The following is a 24,611-nucleotide window of genomic DNA, read 5'->3' on the forward strand; positions in this document are numbered from 1 at the left end:
GCATAGCCAATTCACCTAACCTGCACATCTTTGGACTGTGGGAGGAAACCGGAGCACCCGGAGGAAACCCACGCAGACACGGGGAGAACGTGCAAACTCCACACAGTCAGTCGCCTGAGTCGGGAATTGAACCCGGGTCTCTGGCGCTGCGAGGCAGCAGTGCTAACCACTGTGCCACCGTGCCGCCCACTAAGTGCAGCAGAACCGGCAGCATTTATGGAGAGAAATGACCCTTCCTCAGAACTGATAGGTGAAGATGGAAACCAGAGAGAGAGAGAGAAAAACAGTGGGGCAGACAAAGTAATGCGTAAACGTCAGCCTGGGAGAATCGATATGCTTCCCTTCTTATATTAAACATTTCCTAGCTACAATCAGTTCTGGTGAAGCGTCAATGGACATGAAACGTTAACTCTGTTTTATCTCCACTGATGCTGCCAGACCTAATGAGTTTCAGTACTCCAGTGAATCACATCACAAACTGGAGGAACTAGAGTGTCTAGTCTCAGCTTCAGACTAGACATTGAACAGCTTTCTGGATTTAATATTGAGTTCAACATCTTTAAACTGTGAACCATGAGCATGTTGGCTCAATGGTTAGCACTGCTGCCTCACAACAACAGGGACCTGGGTTTGAGGAGAAAGTGAAAATGTGTTGCTGGAAAAGCGCAGCAGGTCAGGCAGCATCCAAGGAACAGGAGAATCGACGTTTCGGGCATAAGCCCTTCTTCAGCCCTGGGTTTGATTCTAGCCTCGGTCAATTGTCTACGTGGAATTTGCACCATCTCCCTGTTTTTTGCGTGGATTTCCTCCAGGTGCTCCGGTTCCTCCCACAATCCAAAGATATGCAGGCAGGTGAATTGGCCATGCTAAATTGCCCATAGTGTTCAGGGATGTGTCGGTTATGTCAAGGAAAAAGTAGAGTAATAGGATAGGGGAAATGGGTCTGGGTGGGTTACTCTTTGGAGGGTTGGTGTGAACTTGTTGGGCCAAAGGGCCTGTTTTCACATTGTAGGGATTCTATAAATTCTAATTCTGTGACTTCCCTTTCCTTTACCTTGTTATCGTGTCCTCCAAACTGCCACCCCCCCATCTCCCCCCCGCAGTTACTGTCCTTTCAAATCTGGCAGTTAGACACATTGTTCTGCCATTCTCACATTCCAGTCACTTGATCTGAACTTTCAACATCTTTTTTCCACTAGCATCCGACATTCCCCAAGCTATAGACTAAATGCTGCCCCCTCCACACTTCACTTCAGCTCTGTAGAAGTCTTATCTAGACTTAAAATGTTAGCTTGCTGTCTCTTCACGGATGCTGCCTGACCCACTGTGATCTCCAGCACTTGTTCTTTTCAATTTTTACCCAGTAGTTTGTTTGTGTCCTGGCACTGTCTTCCTGGCCTTACCCCTCACCCATGTGGGTGGTGTCTCAGGCCCCTCCCCCAGACACCACCCACATGGCCCACCCACTGTTGGACATGACCATTTCCCACTCCCAGCTGGACACTGGCCATTCCTCCTCTTGTACCTGAGAGGCCCTCAGAACTGAAACAACCCTCCACCTCTGGCCAGCTTCACACCTCTGTGGCCCTTTTCCACACCAACAGTAAGAGGGCCTCTAGATTTGACAACCCTTATTCCTAGGAGGAGAAAGTGAGGACTGCAGATGCTGGAGATCAGAGCTGAAAATGTGTTGCTGGAAAAGTGCAGCAGGTCAGGTAGCATCCAAGGAGCAGGAGAATCAACGTTTCGGGCATGAGCCCTTCTTCAGAAATTCCTCAAGAAGGGCTCATGCCGAAAATGTCGATTCTCCTGCTCCTTGGATGCTGCCTGACCAGCTGTGCTTTTCCAGCAACACATTTTCAACCCTCATTCCTAGACCACACCAACAATTAAGATTATATTACTTACATTAGGTTAGATTACTTACAGTGTGGAAACAGGCCCTTCGGCCCAACAAGTCCATACCGACCCTCCAAACAGCAACCCACCCAGACCCATTTATGCCTTCACCTAACACTACAGGCAATTTAGCATGGCCAATTCACCTAACCTGCACATTTTTGGAGAGTGGGAGGAAACCGGAGCACCCGGAGGAAACACGGGGAGAATGTGCAAACTCCACACAGACAGTTGCCTGAGGCGGGAATTGAACCCAAGTCTCTGGCGCTGTGAGGCAGCAGTGCTAACCACTGTGCCACCGTGCCGCCCAACCTGAACAGCCCACAGCCTGAAGGCTCCCAGAACTGTCACCCTCCCTCCAACTCTCCCTGTCTGACTGATCTTTTGACATTTTCCGACCTGAACGGAACTGACATCCCCTGAGCCTCCACTCTTCCCTGGATCCGACCACCACACCAGTTACTCTGACCTCTCCAGAACTGAGCAACTGAGCCATGAACCACCTCCTAATGCCGGAATCAGTCGCTCATTTACTTATCTGATACCCTACCCGCCTGGCCTACTACCCAAGTGGCACCTCACCTTCTTGGCACCCTATTTCCCTCACCCGGTTGGCAAACAACCCCAGTTATTACTTACTCTGCCACAGAAATTGTCAAAATGGAGGACTCTGCCATTGGACATCTAAATCTCAAAATATAGCACACTGACTGCTTTGTGACTTCCATGCCAATTCACTTTGTTGTTGGATTCGTAACTGGAGCCACCAGCTTCAGGAATCATCAGCACAGAATACTTAAAAAGGTAAGGGGGTAATTTGGATTGAAGTAGGGTTTGATTACATTAGATTAACTACAGTGAGGAAACAGGCCATTTGGCCCAACAAGTCCACACCGACCCATTCCCCTAACCTATATTTCCCCTCACAAATGCACCGAACACTATGGGCAATTTCTCATGGCCAATTCACCTGATCTGCACATCTTTGAACTGTGGGAGGAAACCAGAACACCTGGAGGAAACCCACCCAGACACAGGGAGAATGTGCAAACTTCACACAGACAGTCGCCTGAGGTGGGAATCGAACCCAAGCACCTAGAACTGTGAGGCAGCAGTGCTAACCCCAACCACTGAGCCGCCATGCTGCCCATGATTTCCTAATGATTTCCAAGCTTGCCAAGACTGTTCAGGAACTTGCATACTTCAATCAAGTCACCGTAATCAAGTCACTTTTGAAATCCAGTGATAAAAAGGCCAACCTGTCCAACCCATCTTCATTAGACAAACAGGTATCATTCTAGTAAACTGACTCTGAATTACTTCAATGCATTTACATCCTTCCTTAAATAAGGAGTCCAAAATTGCACACAGTATTTGAAATATGGTCTCATTAATGCCCTGTTTATAACTGAAGCAAAACATCCTTACCTCATGATAATTTCCTTGATATAAAATGTGCATTCCATTAGTTTTCTGAATTATTTGCTGTACTTGGATACTAATTTTTTTGGGACCTGTGCTAGAACACCTACATCTCTGCATTTTGGAATTTTGCAGCCATTCTCTGTTTAGGTAATATACATTTTTATTCTTCCTGTATTATGGCTGTCACAGGAGGAAAATGACAATAATCCAGCCCCACTACTCCATGAATTACACCATTTGTATAAATGTGCATGATTATCATTTATGAATAGTTCAATCACCAATATGGTCAAATGCTTCTCTTTTGTTCTACTATCCTGAATAAAACAGTGCTACACCAGGCTTCTTTGATGAACTCAAAATAATGTATTTATTATAACATAAATCTTAGGCTTACAAATAAGTGGTAAACACCGGTTAACCTCTAATTAGATTGATTCCGAACACAGACATATTGAACACAAAAAGACAACAGTCACTGCAGAGATGATACTTAACTAAATGCAAAAGGGACGAACATTCCTGTTGGCCAAGTGTTGAAAATGAAGGATAGAATATGATAACCTTGTGGTCAGCTGGGTTTTCTATTTAAGAATTCAAATTGCTGACAGCTGATGGAGGATGTTCTGTTCTGATTACAATCAACCTTACCCTTTGGAAAGAGGTCACAGTCCAGTTTTCACATTTCACAAGGCCATAAGAAATATTTATATTTAGAAACTTTATCGGGTTTCCAGTAATATTTACTTGGAAAATTATGTGATGAAGATACGGGTGTACTGTACCTTTAAGAGAGTTAAAAGCTATCAATAAGCTACCACCTGACAGCACCAATTGTTCAGAAAAAGATACAAAGTAACATGTGCTCCAGCTACTGGGGTAGCTAGGGGAGCTGGTTGCATGGAAATGACAAAGCAGATTTGAATTAGGCCAATCAGTTATATCCCCAAAAATACCAAACTCCAATCCAGTTTGAATTTAGTTTATTGAATATCTTAAAAGCCAATGATACAACCCGATGCTTTGGGGGTATAAGACTGGGAAACATTGGACAGTTGAGAGGAGAACTGCCAAGCTACCAGCATGTAAAGACTGTCTGAAAAATAACTCTCTTAAAGGTACCTTTATCGATCAGTAACCTGTGAAGCAGAATCCCCAAGAAGAAGAAAAGATGACCGGAATACAGAGAAAACTGAAAGCTGCCTGATTTTGAGATAAGAAGTTTTGTTTTGTAAATTGTCATCGGGAGTTTATCAGACTAGTATTATAGAAGGGAAGGTAAAAGATAGGTTAAAGAGGGGTTGTAAATAGTTGTTACTTCATTATTTTCTGTTATACTTCAAGAAATAAAGTTGTTAATTTTTACCTTAAATCATTCTTGGCCTCTCGACCTTTCACAGATTACTGCGCAGGAAAAATCTTTTCTGTGTTGCTGATTTACAGTAAGCAGGAGAGTTTACCCCGTGTCATAACACTGATCTTTAGGTCTGTACAACAGAAAGAGCCATGAGACAATTATTAATAATAGAGGCACTCTTCTGCCTTGTTTTCAAAACCATGTTTTTGTGTAATCTAGGGTCATAAACCAGATTTCTTTTCTCCTTGAATTCTTTGCTTGGCCTCTCCAAAATTTATTTTCAGTAAGCATCAGGTAGCTTACAGCACATATTGAGTTGTTGAATTCATTCTTTATAAGACCACGTAGTACCCTTTTCAATTCAGGATATGTCTAAATTGTTGTTTATCTTCTAATTTTTTGTATAGTATTGAAACAATAATATATACCTCTAATACTGCCAAGGTGAAAAATTAAACATTTTCCCACATTGTTCTCTGTTTGCCAGACTTAATTTAGGTTACGTTAACTTAACATAGGTCTGCCACTCAACCTATCTATATTCGTCTGCAACCTCCTGATGTCATCCTCACAACAAACAAAAAATTAGCTACCATTTCTTCGTTTTCCTCACTTAAGTAATTGATGTAACTTGTAAAACATTGAAGCTGGAGTACCCCTGTGGTACTCCAGTCAACTCATCCTGTCAATCAGAAACAAAATTCCATTTAAGCCTATTCTCTGTTTTTTGTGACTCAACTAATCTTCAATCCATGCTCGCATGTTGCTCCTACACTATATGTTTTTACTTTACACAAAAACCTTTTATGTGATAGCTTGTCAAATGCATTCTAGAAATTCAATTACAGTATGTCGGTGGGCTCCCCCTTATCCACATCACATGTTATTCCTTCAAAGAAGTGCAATAAATTGGTTAAACATGATTTCCCTTTCACAACACCATGCTGACTCTTGACTTTTTGTAAATGCCCAGCTATAACCACCTAAATGATCAATTCAAATTGTTTCCCCATGACAGATGTCTAACTAACTGGCATGCAGTTTCCTGTTTCATTGCCTCACTCCTTGCTGGAAGAGAGGGGTTATATTTGGTAATTTCCAATTTGTTGAAACTTTCCAGAATCTAGTGAACTTTGAAATATTAACAACAATACATCTACTATGTCATTAGCCTCTTCTTTCAAAACTGTGGAATGAAATCCATCAAGATGAGGGGACTAGTTAGTCTGCAGCTCCATTATGCTCTGTACTGTTTCCTTGGTGATTTACTTTTGTAAATTCCTCTCGTCCTTCCACATCTTGATTCTTAGCTACAAATGGAATGTTTTTGTATTCTTTATACTGAATACAGAAGCATGTGAGAGGCCCTTTGGAGCCTTCAGCTCCATTTATGGTTGTTTGCAAGCTGCTGACATGGTGTAGGATAGGGTGGAGTTGGTCACGGGAGGTATCCCTCGATTATACCTGACTTAAGAAAGAGGGAACCCATCAAAAATCATCCCCAGCTCTCGCTGCCAATTCACTTCCCCACATATCACGGCCCTTCCCTATCACTTGTCTCTGCTATGGAATGCAGTAACAATATTATAGGATGATACAAAGAGATCTTGTGGTGCAGGTTCATAGTTCTTTAAAGATGGAGTCACAGTTAAACAAGGTAGTGAAGAAGGTATTTGGTACACTTGCCTTTTTTTGTTAGTGCATTAAGTATAGGAACTGGGCTGTCATGTTATGACTTTACAGAACATGGGTTAGGCCACTTTTGAACTATTGTGTTTAATTCTGGTCTGTCTGCTTTAGGAAGAATGTTGTTAAACCTGGAAGGTTGGAAACAATTTACAAGAATGTTGTCGGGTTGGAGGTTTGAGCTATAGGGAGAGGTTGAAAAGGAGGAGCTATTTTCCCTAGAGCTTTGGAGGCTGAGGGGTGACTTTATAAAGGCTTTCGAGAACAGGAAATGACATCACCAACTCAAAGAAACTCAAACATGTAAATAGAAAGCAGGATTTATCAACAGTGTTCATCCAGAGGCTCACTGAAAGTGTTACCTAGTATGGTGATGAAACATCTGAAAATGAACCTTCCAGCTCAGCGAGCAAGCCTACACCCAGAACCTCAACCTGAGCTACAAATCTTCTCAAAACTCACAGTTTGGAAGCTAAGAATCCTGCAGGTGCTTCTGATTCCTCAAAGCCCTTTCACCATCTATAAGGCACAAATTAAGGCACTCCCTTATTTACTCCCTATTTGCTTAGATTGGTACAGCTCCAACAACACTCAAGTAGCTTAACACCTGGCAGGACAAAGCAGTCTGCTTTACTAGCATCGCACCAACAAAATTCATTTCCTTCACCTCCACTCCTGTTGATGCTCAGTCGCAGCAATGTGTATTATCTACAAAACTCACAGAAATTCACACAGCACCTTCCAATCCATTAAGGGGAGCAAGTACATGGGAATACTACCACCTTCAAGTTCATTTCCAATCCACTCACATTCCTGTCTGGGAAATATATGATTGCTCCTTCAATACTGGAGAGTCTAAGTCCTGGAAATGTCCTCCATAGCGACATTGGTGGCTCTTACTACAGCAAGAACGCCCTCTTTACCTGTCCATCTTCCTTTCCATCTATTCGCTCCACCCTCCCCACCGAACTATCACAATGACCCCTCACCTGCATCTACCTTCCCAGCTATCTTCCCCCCAGCCCCATCCCCATCCCCACACTTCTATTTATCTCTCAGCGTCGAAACCCACATTCCCGTTGAAGAGCTTATGCCTGAAACGTGGACTCTCCTGTTTCTCGGATCCTGCCTGACCTGCTCCGCTTTTCCAGCAGCCACACGTTTCGACTCTAAGTACACCAAATGGACTGCAGTGGTTTATGAAGACAGTTCACTACCACCTTCTTCAGAGCAATTAGGATGTGTAATAAATACTGCCCTAGCCAGCAACTCATGCACCCCATGAATGAATACAAAAAACAACCAAATTATAAACATGCATAGAACCGCACTTGCACCAGTAATATATTCAAACCTATTCTTGAAGTCATAATTTACAAGTACCTTTCATGTTGGACTTGCCAATATTTTAAATATTTTATACATTACATACTTGGGTTTGACACTTTAGGAAATAAGATTGTATAATTTATTAAGGTTTAGTTGGTTGGTCGCTCTGTTGAGTGGATTACCAAAGCAACAGGGAGGAAATCATTTGCTCTATTGCACGAAGCTGATATACTGTACATATTGCCTGCTGTTGGTGAGCAGACAACTATAGAATAACGGTAATGCAATATTTCTGCTTCCAGTCGTTCATTAAAGCAATTCATCTGTTCTTTCTTTAACCGATAATAATTGCAAAATGTTTCGTGTAGATTATTTTGTTTTAGCTTGGGCACGTACAAACGCAAAGATTTTTAAAATCATGTTATTGTCAAATGTAATTTAGTGATGTAGACTTCTCGATGTGTTTTGAGGCGCAGCCATTCACTTAAGGATTATTACAACGTAGTGAAGATAATTATGTTTATTGCCTGGATATCGGAACGAAATTGTTGCAGTTTGTCCAGACCGGATGTAATTTACTACTATTATTTCTTGCGCAAAGGCCAGATTTTCAATCCGTTTCCAAAGGTTTGCTTGAGGCAAATTACCTTTAGTTATCTCAATATTAATCCAGGTCTACATTGATCTGAATAATGCTTTAAGAATTGGCTTCTCAATCATTTGAGTACTGGTTCGAGGCAGTATTTAAACTTTAATGCCAAGCATATATTTGAAAACTTGAAAATCCCTTGAGTATCTCTGGATTTCCCACTTGAAGTCTCCGCAGCTTCGTTCATGAGCAAGTCCTCGTTTTGATCCAAGTCGTATTGACTTTATCAAAGATGGCGGTGCCAGCTCAAAGTGACACGCCATGGTGACAGCTAGTACGCATGCCCGCCATCTGCCTGTCCGTGCACGCATGCGCGGATTCAGCCGTGGCTGAGCGGAGGGTTGAGCTTTGATCAAAGCGTCCGGAGCGAATGGATAATGGCGACTGGAGCCAGGCGGTAAGAACCGGCAGGTTGGCCGGCGAAAGCAAGCAGGCGTGTGTGGGTACCAGGGCGCCTGCTATTGGTGTCCCCGGCGAGTGCGTGTGGTCGGCCAGGAGCTGGCTTTGGGGACGGAGCTGCTGCTGCGTGGCGGCCGGCCCCTTGCCTGAGCCGCCCAGTCTCACAGTTGTGTGAGTTCGGACAAGTGGAGGGAGAACAGATTGGGAATCGCAGAGCAGCGGAGATTTGAGTATAGTTCAACCTACCCTCGACCAGGCGACTTTTGTTTTAAATGAAGGGCTTATGCCCGAAATGTTGATTCTCCTGCCCCTCAGATGCTGCTTGACCTGCTGTGCTTTTCCAGCACCCACACTCTCGACTCTGATCTCCAGCACTCATTTTCTATTAGCTTTTTTTCGGGCAAATACATAATTAGTATTCTATCGTCTTTCATGGGTTGGCTTCGATATCATTGCATCCACATTTAAAGTTGAACTAAAATAAGGAAAAAGGCTCATGAATCATTTTAATGAATTTACCTGAACATATTGTTTTTACATTGTGTGGGGGGGGGGGGTCATCCTAATTTATATTATTTATAAGATGTTGCACTGTTCTGATTGGTTACAACGACGTCGACAGCGAAAAATTAACTGGGCACTACTTTATTAGATTAGATTAGATTAGAAACAAACCCTTCGGTCCAACCCGTCCATGCTGACCAGATATCCCAACGACGTCGACAGCGAAAAATTAACTGGGCGCTACTTTATTCATTTACTGGGTTTTGGCACAGTTGGCTTGGCCATCGATTATTGTTCATCCCTGGCTGCTTTTGAGCTAGTGGTGATTTGCTTTCTCGAATCACTGCAATTTTTTTTTAAAAATAGAAAATAATATTTATGTACATAGTTAATAAAACAGTTCAGATCTATACAGTGTTGGCATACAGAAAAGAAAAGGGGTTTGACTTTCTCAATGCGTACAGCTGATCTGCAGATTTTTTTTACTTAGGCTAGAAACGATTTATAGAGTCATAGAGATGTACAGCATGGAAACAAACCCTTCGGTCCAACCCGTCCATGCTGACCAGATATCCCAACCCAATCTAGTCCCACCTGCCAGCACCCGGCCCATATCCCTCCAAACCCTTCCTATTCATATACCCATCCAAATGCCCTTTAAAAGTTGCAATTGTACCAGCCTCCACTACTTCCTCTGGCAGCTCATTCCATAGACGTACCACCTTCTGTGTGAAAAAGATGCCCTTTAGGTCCCTTTTATACTTTTCCCCTTTCACCCTAAACCTATGTCCTCTAGTTCTGGACTCCCCCACCCCAGGGAAAATACTTTGTTTATTTATCCTATACATGCCCTTCATAATTTTGTAAATCTCTATAAGGTCACCCCTCAACCTCCGATGCTCCAGGGAAAACCGCCCCAGCCTGTTCAGCCTCTCCCCATAGGTCAAATCCTCCAACCCTGGCAACATCCTTGTAAATCTTTTCTGAACCCTTCACAACATCTTTCCAGTAGCAAAGAGACCAGAATTGCACGCAATATTCCAACAGTGCTTAACCAATGTCCTGTGCAGCCGCAACCTGCACTCCAAGGTCTCTTTAACCTTACCATTAAGTGTATATGTCCTGCTAAGATTTGCTTTCCCAAAACCTCGCATTTATCTGAATTAAACTTCATCTGCCAGTTGTCGGCCCATTGGCTCATCAGATCAAGATCCTTTTGTAATCTGAGGTAACGTTTTTCACTGTCCACTACACCTCCAATTTTGGTGTCATCTGCAAACTTACTAACTGTACCTCTTATGCTCGCATCCAAATCATTTATGTAAATGACAAAAAGTAGAGGACCCAGCACCGATCCTTGTGGCACTCCACTGGTAATAGGCCTCCAGTCTGAAAAACAACCCTCCACTGCCACCCTCTGTCTCCTACCTTTGAGCCAATTCTGTATCCAAATAGCTAGTTCTCCCTTTATTCTATGAGATCTAACCTTGCTAATCAGTCTCCCATGGGGAACCTTGTCAAACGTCTTACTGAAGTCCATATAGATCACATCTACCGCTCTGCCCTCATCAATCTTTTGTTACTTCTTCAAAAAGCTCAATCAAGTTTGTGAGACATGACATCCCACGCACAAAGCCATTTTGACTATCCCTAATCAGTCCTTGCCTTTCCAAATACATGTACACCCTGTCCCTCAGGATTCCCTCCAACTTCCCACCACCGACGTCAGGCTCACTGATCTATAGTTTCCTGGCTTGTTCTTACTACCCTTCTTAAACAGTTGTACCACGTTAGCCAACCTCCAGTCTTCTGGCACCTCACCTGTGACTATTGATGATACAAATATCTCAGCAAGAGGCCCAGCAATCACTTCTCTAGCTTCCACAGAGTTCTAGGGTACACCTGATCAGGTCCTGGGGATTTATCCACCTTTATGCATTTCAAGACATCCAGCACTTCCTCTTCTGTAATATGCAAGGTGTCACCATCTATTTCGCTACTTTCTATATCTTCTATATCCCTTTCCGCAGTAAATACTGATGCAAAATACTCATTTAGTATCTCCCCCATTTTCTGCAGTTCCACACAAAGGCCGCCTTGCTGATCTTTGAGGGGGCCTTATTCTGTCCCTAGTTATCCTGAATGTATTTGTAAAAACCCTTTGGATTCTCCTTAATTCTATTTGCCAAAGCTATTTCATATCCCCTTTTTGCCCTCCTGATTTCCCTCGAGTGTACTCCTACTGCCTTTGTACTCTTCTAAGGATTAACTCGATCTATCCTGTCATCACCTCATATATGCTTCCTTCTTTTTCTTAAGCAAACCCTCAATTTCTTTAGTCATCCAGCATTCCCTATTCCTACCAGCCTTTCCTTTCACCCTGGATTCTCGTTATCTCATTTCTGAAGGTTTCCTATTTTCCAGCCGTCCCTTTACCTGCGAACATCTGTCCCCAATCAGCTTTTGAAAGTTCTTGCCTAATACTGTCAAAATTGGCCTTTCTCCAGTTTAGAACTTCAACTTTTAGATCTGGTCTATCCTTGTAGGGGAACGTGAGTACTGCAGATGCTGGAGAGTAGAGTCAAGAGTGTGGTGCTGGAAAAGCACAGCAGGTCAGGCAGCATCTGAGGAGCAGGAGAATTGATGTTTCAGTCATAACCCCTTTATCCTTAATGAAGGACTTATGCCTGAAAATTGATTCTCCTGCTCTTTGGTTGCTGCCTGACCTGCTGTACTTTTCCAGCACCACACTCTTGACTCTGAGTTGGAAATAGGTCAACCAGTACATTGAACCTGATTGTTTGATAGGTAAAAACCCTTCATCAGGAATGGGCCTCAAAAATACTATTCATATGTATCAGATACTAAACTAGTAAAAGATTTATTGAAAAAAATATACTTTATTCATAAACCTTTTGTGCATGCAGTTAGAAAGCTGTTCAGATCTATATTGTCTTTACTTACAGAGAGGAAGCATTGGGGTTTATCTTTCTCTATTCTTACAATTAATCTATAGGCATTTCTGAGGCATTGGGAAAATCCAAGAACTGAATGGACCCCTGCCTGCTGTACTTTGGCAAAAGACCTTAGATGGTGGTCTTTCCACACTTGGCAGCACCTCCACAAGCTTTAGTATGTCTGCAATCTATTTGGTGCAGGTGCCCCCACTCCATAATACCATTAGGGAGGAAGTTTCAGGATTTTGTCTCAGCAACACAAGGACCAGTGATATATTTCCAAATCAGGATGATGAGCATCTTAGAGAAGAAATTGCAGGTGATGGTTAGGGTTAGCAGCCTTTGCCATTATCCTTCTTTGTGGAAATGGTCAAGGGTTTGGAAGGTGCTGGGAAGACATGGTGAATTTCTGCAGTGCGTCTTGTAGATGGTACACATGCTACTACTAAGTGTCAGTGGTGGAGAGAATATGTTTGTTGACATGGTGCCATTCGGTTATGCTACTTTATTCTCTTGTTTCAAACTTCGTGAATTTTGGAACAGTGTACATCCAAGAAATTGATCCATCACATTTCTGACTTTGCCTTGTAGATGCTGGACAGGCTTGAGGAGTCTGGAGGTGAATTACTCATCACAGAACCCTTGATCTCTGACCTTCTTTTGCAGCTTCAGTATTGATGTGGCTAATCCAATTCGATTTCGGGTCAATAGTAACCCCTAGAATTTTGATAGGGACTCAGTTGTGTTAGTGTCATGGGGAAATGGTTAGATTCTCTCTTACTGGAGATGGAGTTTGTCTGGCACTTGGGTGGTGTGAATCTTACTGCCATTCGTCAGCCCAAGCTGACCTGGATATCGTCCAGGTCTTGCTGCATTTGACATGGTCTGCTGTAATATCTGAGGAGTTGGGAATTCTGTTCAACATTGCACAACTCCCATATGACATTATGATGCTGGGAAGCTCATTGAAGCAGCCAAAGTTGATTAGGCCCAAGCCACTAGCCTGAGGGATTTCTACATAGATAACTGATCACAACCACCACGATTTCCTTTAGTGTTAGGTAGGACTGCGACTAGTAGGAAGTTTCCCCGATCCCATTGACCCTAGTTATGCTAAGGCTCCTTGATGTCTTTCACAGTTAGAAAATACATACATTACCTCGAGAATATACTCATGCAACAACAATATTTGAACTTTGGAAAAGAAAAACATACAAAATTTTATTCCGAGTGTTTGGATCTACATAAGAATAACTTAATTTAAATTTGATGCCTTCCATAGATAGAGTTTCAAAATTGTTGGTTTGCATACTGTTTTACCTAAAATGTCATTTGTATGAGATTTTTATTCTTTCAAAAATATCACTTGGACACCAAACAAATGAAACACCTACTGAAAATGTTTTTACATAAATTGGGCAATATGGATATGTCTGACTTTGGTAATATGGGTAAAGAAACTTTGGCAAAAGACCTTACATGGTAACAATTCATGGCCTGCATTTCCTTTTCTCATTACAGATGGCTGATCCGGTCACCCTTAACGTCGGAGGACACTTATATTCAACATCAATATCCACACTAACCAGATACCCAGACTCCATGTTAGGAGTCATGTTTAGGGGTGATTTCCCCACTGCCAAAGACTCTCAAGGAAATTACTTCATTGACAGAGATGGACCTCTCTTCAGATACATCTTGAATTTTTTAAGGACTGCAGCTTTGACGCTACCTCATGGCTTCAAAGAAATTGACCTCCTGAGAAAAGAGGCAGATTTTTATCAGATAGAGCCTTTGATTCACTGTCTGAATGATCCCAAGCCCCTTTATCCATTAGATACCTTTGAGGAGGTGGTGGAACTGTCTAGCACCCGCAAACTTTCCAAATATTCAAATCCAGTAGCTGTTATAATCACACAGCTGACTATCACTACTAAAGTTCACTCACTGCTGGAGGGTATTTCAAACTATTTCACAAAATGGAACAAACACATGATGGATACCAGAGACTTCCAGGTGTCCTTCACATTTGGACCTTGTGATTATCATCAGGAGGTGTCTCTTCGTGTTCATCTGATGGAGTACATTGCAAAGCAAGGCTTTACTATCAGAATGACAAGGGTACATCACATGAGTGAGAGAGCCAATGAGAACACAGTGGAACACAACTGGACTTTTTGTAGACTGGCACGAAAAACTGAAGACTGACCATCCTTATGGTGGTAAATGACATAACCACACAATAGATAGTTATGGCACGCTATATGACACAATGTAACTGAATATCCAGGTAACCATGTTCTTCAATTCTTCTATTGAAAGGTTACTTTTTGTACAATAGCAAAGTATTCCCTATACATAGTGTAACCAAATGATACTGTTGAGAGAAGGTATTAAATGTAAGATGCATATTCCTTTAATGTTTTATTAACAATATATTCTAGATTTGTTTTCTTCAAGCAAGTACATTAAAATGTAGTTTTTCCCTGTTCTCTCCATATATGGATGAAATAAATAGTTCGAATAGATCAAAACATTGTCTTTGTACATTTTTCGTCTGTGAAATCTCTGCCCAACATAGTTTTAAACTGGTTAGTAAAGTGTATTTAAATGAATATAATGCGAGCTGATTTTTTAAACTTTATGACCCTTGCAAAATCATCGATTTTCAGCATTTGAACAGTTCATCTTTAACTGATGTAAAATCAGATTTGAGTTGATATTTCTGCAGCAACCGTATGTAGAAATGTTTACTTCATTTTCTTTGCACTGATCTGCTAAACCTTTGTCACAGTGAGCCTTGTGTACTTACCCCAAACTGATAGCAGAAACTAGCTTGTTTTATTTTAAAGCAATAATTGGCAATTTTTGCACCAGTTCATCTAATGGAGTGCACTGCAGAGCAAGTATATTACATTTGTGTAAACATCTTTGGATTATAGCCATAGTTTAACAAAGATGCTGAATATATATTTTAGCACCAAAGATTTTGCTGAGCATGATGTATTATAAACTGCTATTTATTACTTTAAAATCACCGAGTGGATGAAGCAGCATTACTCAAACTAATTTTATTTAACAAGTTTGGTCATAGGGAACCGAATGGAACTCTCAAAAGAAGTGTTTTGAGTGGTATATTTGAACAAATATAAGTGTTGAGGTGACATTTTAATTCTCTACATGAACCAAATGGTTCAACAATTACTTTGTCTTTATGACTGAATTAAAGATCACAAACCATAGCAATTACACTGCGCATTGAGTTTTAGGATGTGCTGTTTTAAATTTCAAGTTTGTAGCCTAGGTAGTGGTGCGAGAAAGAAAGCTCATTTTCCACATGTTAGCTGGAGATTTTGATCAGGAATCTGACAGAATATCAGAATTTCAACTGAAGTGAAATTTGACAGAGTTAAATCCATTGGATATCTTGAGTTCTCTATTTCAAAAATTTGTATATGCTTACATGATTAGTATAACTTGCAGGTGCGAGTTTAGTGGGAAAGTAGGAGAAAGGAGACCACACACCTTAAATGTTACATTATTTGGTTCTCACGAGAATTGTTGTAATGAAGCAGTACTCTCTCTGGTTTATTTAATAGTTAACATATGATACATTAAATGAAATCTGATAAGGCTAATGTTAGTAAAATGAATAGATATAGAAATATGTTTTATAGTTGTAAGCAGCATAAAGAATGCATTCAAATCCTGAGCCTTCTGAAATTATTGGTATAATAGATCAGGCACTGAGTAAGGATTTTTAATTTCTCTGAAAACAAGTAGTTATTCATTAGAAATTTGAAAAGAAATCAAGTGAACTTTAGTTCAACAACTAACATTTTTGAATGTTGTGAATAAACCTGGCTGTCAAGAGTCATAGTGGCCATTTGCAATTGTTTATGATAATCAATACTCTATGCTGTTAACGTAGTCTGAACCATTAAATTCAGCAGCAAAACAAAGCCAGAAAGTTACAACTTGGACTGTGCTAATCGAAAGCGAGGCTTCAGATATTTCTCATATGCAGGGTTTACCTGTGAAAACAAAAATCCAGTAAACTATTTACTTTCAAACGTTGACAACAATAAATGCAAAGAATTGCTCCATCTTTGCAACAATATCCCTGCATTTCAATGGAATTTCATAACCAATGCATTTACTTCCATTACATAATCTAAAGGACAAAATCTAAATTTGATAGAACATTATAGAATTAAATACGTAAGAACTTTGACTGCACTTGGGAAGATCTACTCTCATAGCTGAACACCTTCTAGATTGGCAATACCCTTCTAAACCAACAGCAAACATTTACAATAAATGTATGAATAAAGCTTAAAGTACTTTGACCCATGAGTTAATCCTAACATCTTACATTTCTATTGCATGTAATTGAAAAATTGTGGACTGTGTTTTATGATTCTCTTACTGTTCTAGGCTGGCAAATCACATCAGGTGTTACGTGCCTGGAAGATATAACAGGAGACTGGCCTCTGTTTTTCTTTTTGCAACAACCTTTTGAATCAGGATCAATGGTTACTACACAGGAGACCATTATTAATCTTGCAATGACTTATGACAATCAGTATTCCATACTGTTAACAGTCTTAACCGTTAAAATCAGCAGCAAATCAAAGCCAGAAAGTTACAATAGACAATAGGTGCAGAAGTAGGCCATTCAATATGATCATGGCTGATCATCCTTAATCAGCATCCTGTTCCTGCCTTATCTCCATAACCCTTGATTCCACTATCCTTGAGAGCTCTGTCCAACTCTTTCTTAAATGAATCCAGAGACTGGGCCTCCACTACCCTCAGGGGCAGAGCATTCCACACAGCTGCCACTATCTGGGTGAAGAAGTTTCTCCTCAACTCTGTCCTAAATGGTCTACCCCGTATTTTTAAGCTGTGTCCTCTGGTTCGGCACTCACCCATCAGCGGAAACATGTTTCCTGCCGCCAGAGTGTCCAATCCTTTAATAATCTTATATGTCTCAATCAGATCCCCCCTCAGTCTTCTAAACTCAAGGGTATACAAGCCCAGTCGCTCCAGTCTTTCAGCGTAAGGTAGTCCCGCCATTCCAGGAATTGACCTCGTGAACCTACACTGCACTCCCTCAATAGCCAGAATGTCTTTCTTCAAATTTGGAGACCAGAACTGCACACAATACTCCAGTGTGGTCTCACCAGGGCCTTGTACAGCTGCAGAAGAACCTCTTTGCTTCTATACTCAATCCCTCTTGTTATGAAGGCCAGCATGCTATTAGCCTTCTTCACTATCTGCTGTACCTGCATGCTTACCTTCATTGACTGGTGTACAAGAACACCCAAATCTCTTTTACTGCCCCTTTACCTAAATTGATTCCATGTTGGACTGTTCTAATCGAAAGCGAGGCGGATTCCTGATGAAACAACTCTCCTGCTCCTCGGATGCTGCTTGACCTACTGTGCTTTTCCAGCACCACAGTCTTCGACTCTGATCTCCAGCATCTGCAGTCCTCACTTTCTCCTAGGCTGCTATTCAGTTCAGCATGTTCATGCAAGAACAACTTAGCTATTCATACTACCTTCACTTTCCTAGAACCACTCAGCAAATCTTTTCTCTTCAAATAATAATGCAGTTTTCTTTTGAATGCAATGTTTTGGATGGATTTGCCTCTACCACACTTGGGTAGCACATTCCAGATTTTAACCACTCAGGTGTGTATTAAAAACTTTCCTCATGTTAATTGTTACTTCTTTTGTCCTACACCTTAAGTGTCCTCTGGTTCTCAATCAATGGATACAGTTTGTCTCTATCCATGCTGTCAAGATACTTCATGATTCTGAACACCTCCATCACATCTCTATTCTTGGGGGACTGGTTGGCACGGACAAGATGGACTGAAAGGTCTGTTTCCATTTAAGTTAGACAAATTATGATCACTACATTCTAACTGATCCTAGGTACAATTCAATATTATTCATTGCTTTATTCATTTACATTTTTATTTTCATAAAGATAATCAGCTCTAGCTAACAAGAATGCAGGACAATTATGAAAGAAAAAGGATGTTGGAAATGAAACTCCAGAAAATGTTATTTCATTAGCAGCAGGGAAGTTAACCAACATTACAAGATGCAAAACCTTATTGAATGATACAGAAAGGAGGTGGACATTTAGCCCAATGTGCCGATCTATAAAGGAGTTAGCCAATTAGTTTCACTCACCAGTTTTTCTTCCCCCAACAGCACTGTAAATATTTTCTCTTTTTATCTTCATTTCAGTGGTAATCTGACTGAGTCAGAATACGTGAGCATATAAACTAGGCTGCCACAGTGGAGTACTGAGGAAGTGATGCATTGTTTGAGGTACTACATAAACAAATATGACAGATCCTACAATACTTTCAATGAGGAGTTGGAAAGGTTTGCCAATATTTCAGCCAGTATCTAGCCCTTAAACACAATCAAAACAGACTAGCTATTTATTTACTGTTAATAGAACTTGCTTTGTATATTGGCTCTGCATATGCCTATTAAACAACAGACTACTTTAAAAAAAATAGGCTGCAAAATAATTAATAGACACATTAAGACATTTAAGCATAAGATACTGTGGATTCAAGTTCTTTCTCTTTCATACGCTCCTAAAATACAAATCAGCACGTACAGTATTAATTGTAAGGATGGTGTCTGATCTGGGATCAAATGGAGTCTTGATGGGGTTAATGGGAATAAGGAAATGAACTAGCTGGTGTGATTTCAACTTATCAATCCACCTTACAATACTCCATTATTTCAATAGGTTATTATTGAGTCCATAGAACAGATTAGATGTTTAGATGTGTATAGGGTACCAAAAATGCAAGAAATATGTACCCTAATGTCATATCTAGGAAACAAAGCAAATAGCACTGCTGCGACAAGACAATGTAAATTTTAAGATAGAAATTGAGTTAACTGTTGTACTCTATAACTTAAGGTAAATGTTGATTTTTGATTTCATATCTTTGCATGAATATTTTAGTAAACAACCCCAAATGTCATTTACTATTTACAACAAAGAAAGTTCCCTCTTCCAGTAAATGCATCAACTATACTTTCAATTTTATAGATGCAGAATCTGTAGTATAATAGCTTGTGGGGGTCCCCAATTTATGAATGGCTAGGCTTACAAATGGGATCCCATATACAGTATAATTGTAAAGATCAGACAAACAAACATTTCCTATACTTATGAATGGCTTTTTTATACTTGCAAAAAGTCAAAAACGGAATTTGTTTGCAACTCAGGCCTGCTGATATATCGGATTAAGACCTATAAAAGGATTAACCGTAATAGTCTGTGATGTCAAAAGAGGAAGTGACATGGACTCTGAGTTCATGATTAAAAAAGAAAGTAGCATGGAAAGAAGTTAGTGTAAGGAAATGTGCTTATAACTGAATAGTTTATAATAACATTAGTGTTTTATAGCTCACAGTCTTTGACTGGTATTGTTATAACTCCAACAATAATGAACCCAGAGAATTAAAGGACAATTTTTGTTTTATTATCCTTTATGGGATTTGGATGTCGTCAGTTAGGCCAGTAGTGTGGGGACATATTGACAAGAAAAGCTGTGGGTGTGTTCTAACAAAGCGTAAAGACTAACCTTTTAGCGTTTTTGTAATTGTGGGTTGAAATGAGAAAGAACTGTTTTAAAGCCAATATTTTGCAAGGATTGCAGCCTATTTTGAAAAGCAAGTAATCGAACACTAATGCCATGCATTGTCGTACTCAGATGGAGCTTTGCTTGGTGACAAGTAGTTAATAGGTCTATGGTCTAGTGACCACAATGTCTTTTGCCTGTGTGAATGTTTCTCAGGGAACTGATCAGCATGGGGTTTGAATTCAAATCCAGAGAAGTGATCAGATCTCCACCAGCTCAGGTTTTTCCTCTGTTCTCTACTGTCAAAACCCACTTTACTTTGAAGAAAACTAGTTAATCTTTCCCTCTGCAGTTGCTGTAAGTTGTGACTTTTAATTGATAAGTCAAGAAACATGAAGTGAACCAGCCACTTTCTGCCTCTTGAAAACCAATGGAAGCATTTGGAAACAGAAGACAGAAAAAACCTTCTGAAAAGGACCAACTTAACTTGGGAACAAAAGACTAATGCGTGTGTGTATGCGCACATATCAAAAGGGAGTTTATAAAGGGATTATAGTTTCAATTACTAGTGTTATATGGCAATAGTTAGTAAATAACACCCCCTCTAACCTTGGTGGTTGCCTCAAACAGATCTCAGAAGGCCATGCTGTTTATAACTATTTACCTGCAGTTAGATTCCAATTACTTGTAATAACTAGTCATTCTTGCTAAGTATAGAAAACTGGGTCTAGAAGACCGGTAAATTGAGGGAATCATTGTGTATGTTTAAAGAACTTTAACTTTTCTGACAATCCTAGGAATAGTGGGGCTGATTTTCAGTACATTATCCCTGTGAGTTGTGACATAAGACATGCGTGCACAAAAAAAATCTTCCAGGCAACACCACTGGATGGGCTGCACGTACAATTTGTTATTCAAATGAATGAAACTCAGGGTACCTTTGCATTTGTGGGGGCTTTCTGAACCCATTCAAAGAGGCGTTGGTAAACATAGCCATCATAATTACCAATTGCAGAATTCAGCTGTTTGTCAGGATAATCAAATGCATCAGCTATGGAGACAGCCTTTTTCCTAAAAACAGAATTTTTCATTAAGAAATGTTTTTATATATTCATATAAATATTAATGGAAGTACTGGTATTCATTAGTAATACAAAAAAAGTAACAACTTGCTGTAACATTTTCTTGCTGAAATGAGCATGCTGACATTTTGCTTTTCTGGTTTTGAGGTGTGTCCTCAGATGAATTCTTCACTCAGTACTCTCAACTGCAGTTAAATCTTTTAGCTTTTCAAGAAACATTACAATAAGTAATTAATAAGATTTGAACTAATTTTATATCAGAAGTCTATTTCTTATTTTTGCATCTTATGATTTTATCAAGTCTAAAACATATATCAGAACTAAATCACTGGTACTATTTACAAGAGTACCGAGTCTATGACTGCAGTAGCTGTAGTTCAACCCAGCTACACATGAACCAAAATCACAAACACCAACTTGTTCAGCATGATAAGAGAAGTGATGCAAAATATAAGCACTGTATATTGTTTTGAAAGGTAGATCTCGTCAATTTTGCATAAAATGGAGTTGATGATAGTAATGAAATCCACTCTCCAATAGTCAGCGTTTTTTTTGTTTCATCTGGTTACCAAGTGAAGACTACAAAATACATTAGATCTATATGTTTTTTTCTCATTGAAATGGAATGTACACAAAGAAGTGACTTTACCGGACAAGGGATAGAAGACGCTGTTGAGAGGTAGTCATCAAGTCTAGTTGCTTTCCAGTCAGATAGCCATCATATAAGAAATCCCCAGCGGTGTCTAGTATGCCAGTCAATGCGTAAAGATCACACAACATTTTGACCACTTGCTGGATTTCAGGCTCAAACTTTAATTTTTCCAGTGTCTCAACAAAGTTCTTCACAACTATGTAATGGCAATGAGCCTGGAAGGTCAAAATACAGATTCAATGGAACCCAAACTCAACAAACATTTCTTCTCTCAACAAAGTATTCTTACTAAAAGTATTTTAGTAAGTGAGGTTAAGAACAAAATTAATAAATGTTATGACTATATTTCATTTATTACATAATGGAGTCAGTAGGGAGAGTGGAAATAGAGTATTACCCATTCATTATGTTGTGTGAACTAGTCCTATCACAGTTAACTCTTTCACTATTGCATAGTTACCAGGCATTTGTAAATAAAAACACTACTGGACAAAAGCTAAAAATCCAGTTAAGAAGCTGGCATTCTAATAAACGAATAAAACCAAATGCAGTGCGCATTATTACACCTGGAATTTTTTTTTGTTTAGTATGATCTAAGACATGAAGTGATGCAAAATGTAAGTGCTGCACTGTTTTGAAAGGTAGATCTGATCATGGATAAGCCAACAGTAAATTTACAGTATTATACATATAAGCAACTTTGCAAAAGGCAGACACCGGAATGGCTGTACTTTACTATAGAAGGTTTGGCAAAGGCAAAAAAACATGAAAATGATCTGAGCAGATGGATCTTACATTTGACAAGTTAGATTAATTGAATTCATTTTCATGTTTCAACGTACATATTTTTCCTCAATGCCTCCACATACTAATGTAAAATTAAAGCAAATTATTAAATAAACATGAGAAGACACTGTTGTGAAATTTGAAGACAAAAAATGTTAGAGCTTGATGACATAACATATTGCTGTGGACATTTGTAGTCTATACTGAAATCTTCTATATTTTCAGGAAGTAAATCATTCATACATATGAAGTTGAAGTTAGCCTGAAGGATTCTCCTTCTCAACTCCCCTAGCCTGAGGCAATCCTCAGATTAAACTACGTCCAGTCACCTGTCTCTGTAAGGGGCGAGTAGGCCTGGGGTCTGGGGTTGAAATTTCACACATCTTCCTCACTGTGTCATCAAGTGGGACCCTATTCCTTGCATGAAATCAAAATATACTTTTGCTGATCAAATCAAGGCTTTCTTTATTTGCAATTTTCTCTCTCATATCCCAATATGACTTTTTCAAATCATTTTGCTCTCTCAGGGTGTGTGAGATTTGGGTGTACAGTACAGACTATTTTGACTTGCATTTGGTTATTGCGGCACTAATGCAACGATAAATTGGAGATTCATGGAAAATGTAACTGCAAGATAATTATGGATGTATGTTTAATCATTGTTTACTTTTTGACTAAAGTAATGAGAACATATAAACCATAATCTTACAACAGCAGCCCTTGCAAGCTGTACAGAAGTGCTATTCCAGGCAACATGTCGCTCAACCCCAGACTGAAGCAGAGACTGCAACTTGATCCCAGCATCCTTAATCAGTCTGAAGGAAATAGAACAACACATGACTGAGTAATCTTAAAAGACAATTAATCAGATTCAAAATGACTCTTAATTGAATGAGTGTATGGTATCATTACATGAAAAAGATTATTCTGCACTACAAAATTACGCTATATTGACATTTAATATTATTTCCTTTGAATGAATATTAAATTCCAATTACATTATTGTTTATGGTAAAAGGTATCCTAATATACTAACAAGTGATGGCCTCACTATCATGTCCCACAGCTCAGATATCATCTCTATGTAGAATGTTTATATCACTATTTGACTTCTAAATTTATATTATGTTCTGGTCTGAATGGAGCACTGTCCTGTTTCAACATTACTGCTACAGACTTGTACTGGCAATATGATTTATTATTCTGTTCACTATAATTTTGTCCTATCAAAGGTATCAAGTGAATAACATTTTGATCATGACATTACATTCATTAGAAACAAGTGATGTTGTGTTGAATTACATTTGGTAAATCTCAGAAGACACTTTGACTAGGTCACTACATGATTGAATGGGTCATTAGCAAATTGCTTTCACTGGCTGTCAATATTGTGTATCTGCTTTCACCATCCTGTGGATTAGCTATTACTCACTGTACAATCACAATCACTGTTTTGTTTTTCTTCCAATTCTAAGAGAAAATACTGCACTAAAGTCATTACCCATTGGTGTAGCTTGGTCTTTTTGATTCCCATTCCAACTGATTCACTTTTTAAAATGTCCCGAAGCTTCACACAATCCACAATGATGCTATTTTTGTTGAATATCACATCCACCAATCCCTACGTGTTTTCAACTACTGTTTGTGCTATCAATGGCCGAACATGCTACTCAAGATTGTTTTTCAAATCCTAAGTGCTCTCATACAGGACAAAAACAGGCGTAAATTGTGGCTTACCACATGGTAAGATCCAACTAATGTAGTCTTGCCAAATGAATCATCACCTTACTTTATTATAATGCATCTAAATTTTACAGCTTACTTGACCAGGAGTAAACTTGAAGCTCATTCATTTACTCTGGAGTAGACAAAAGGGAAACTTTTCCAATCTGTTCGTGGGATGTGGACATCACTGGTCAGGTCAAAGTTTATTGCCCTCTCCTATTTGACCTTCAAGTACGTGTGATGATGCGTACCTTTAACAAGGTTATGGTGTCCTTGGCTTTTTTTTTCCAGAGAGGTCATAAAAGACACAGACTCTGAAAAGTCTAAGTTTGAAGGACTTTAAGCCCAATTTGATTATAGCTAACAAATACTGCCTCAGGCAAAAGGCGTTTAAGTTTCAAAAAATACCTGTACAATGAAAGGGGAGTGGCCAGTTCCCCCAGTTCAGCTTTTCTTTGGTTTGGTTTGGTTTGGTCAGGCTATTCACTGAAAGCAGTCAGGCAGTTGTGAAGCTGCTGGACCCAAAGAAGC

The 24,611-nt window shown here is 39.8% G+C and overlaps 2 protein-coding genes across 3 annotated transcripts in view; one reads left to right on the forward strand and one right to left on the reverse strand.

The window, feature by feature from the left end:
- The first annotated feature begins 2,610 nt into the window (after positions 1 to 2,610).
- On the forward strand, positions 2,611 to 14,849 carry kctd6a (potassium channel tetramerization domain containing 6a). 2 transcript variants are annotated; one of them, XM_087994360.1, is made up of 2 exons: positions 2,611 to 2,703; positions 13,727 to 14,849. In XM_087994360.1, the coding sequence occupies exons 1-2, from the start codon at positions 2,626 to 2,628 to the stop codon at positions 14,411 to 14,413; spliced, it is 765 nt and encodes a 254-aa protein (XP_087850486.1). In that variant the 5' UTR covers positions 2,611 to 2,625; the 3' UTR covers positions 14,414 to 14,849. The 2 variants fall into 2 exon arrangements, with proteins under 2 accessions (XP_087850486.1, XP_087850487.1); XM_087994361.1 differs by lacking the exon at positions 2,611 to 2,703 and adding an exon at positions 8,610 to 8,742.
- Positions 14,850 to 15,949: 1,100 nt separating this feature from the next.
- The window catches only part of LOC122559256 (peroxisomal acyl-coenzyme A oxidase 2), a 37,545-nt gene continuing 28,883 nt past the window's right edge, over positions 15,950 to 24,611 (reverse strand). Inside the window, exons 11-14 of the mRNA XM_087994359.1 lie at positions 23,065 to 23,170; positions 21,567 to 21,784; positions 20,774 to 20,906; positions 15,950 to 16,239 (exon numbers count right to left, since the gene is read on the reverse strand). Coding sequence (XP_087850485.1) covers positions 16,177 to 16,239; positions 20,774 to 20,906; positions 21,567 to 21,784; positions 23,065 to 23,170 — 520 coding nt within the window. The 3' untranslated portion in view covers positions 15,950 to 16,176. The remainder of the gene's footprint in view (positions 16,240 to 20,773; positions 20,907 to 21,566; positions 21,785 to 23,064; positions 23,171 to 24,611) is intronic.

This window comes from Chiloscyllium plagiosum, unplaced genomic scaffold, assembly GCF_037043375.1.
Source record: "Chiloscyllium plagiosum isolate Xiang-an unplaced genomic scaffold, Cpla_swu_hap1 HiC_scaffold_14, whole genome shotgun sequence".
NCBI lineage: Eukaryota > Metazoa > Chordata > Chondrichthyes > Orectolobiformes > Hemiscylliidae > Chiloscyllium > Chiloscyllium plagiosum.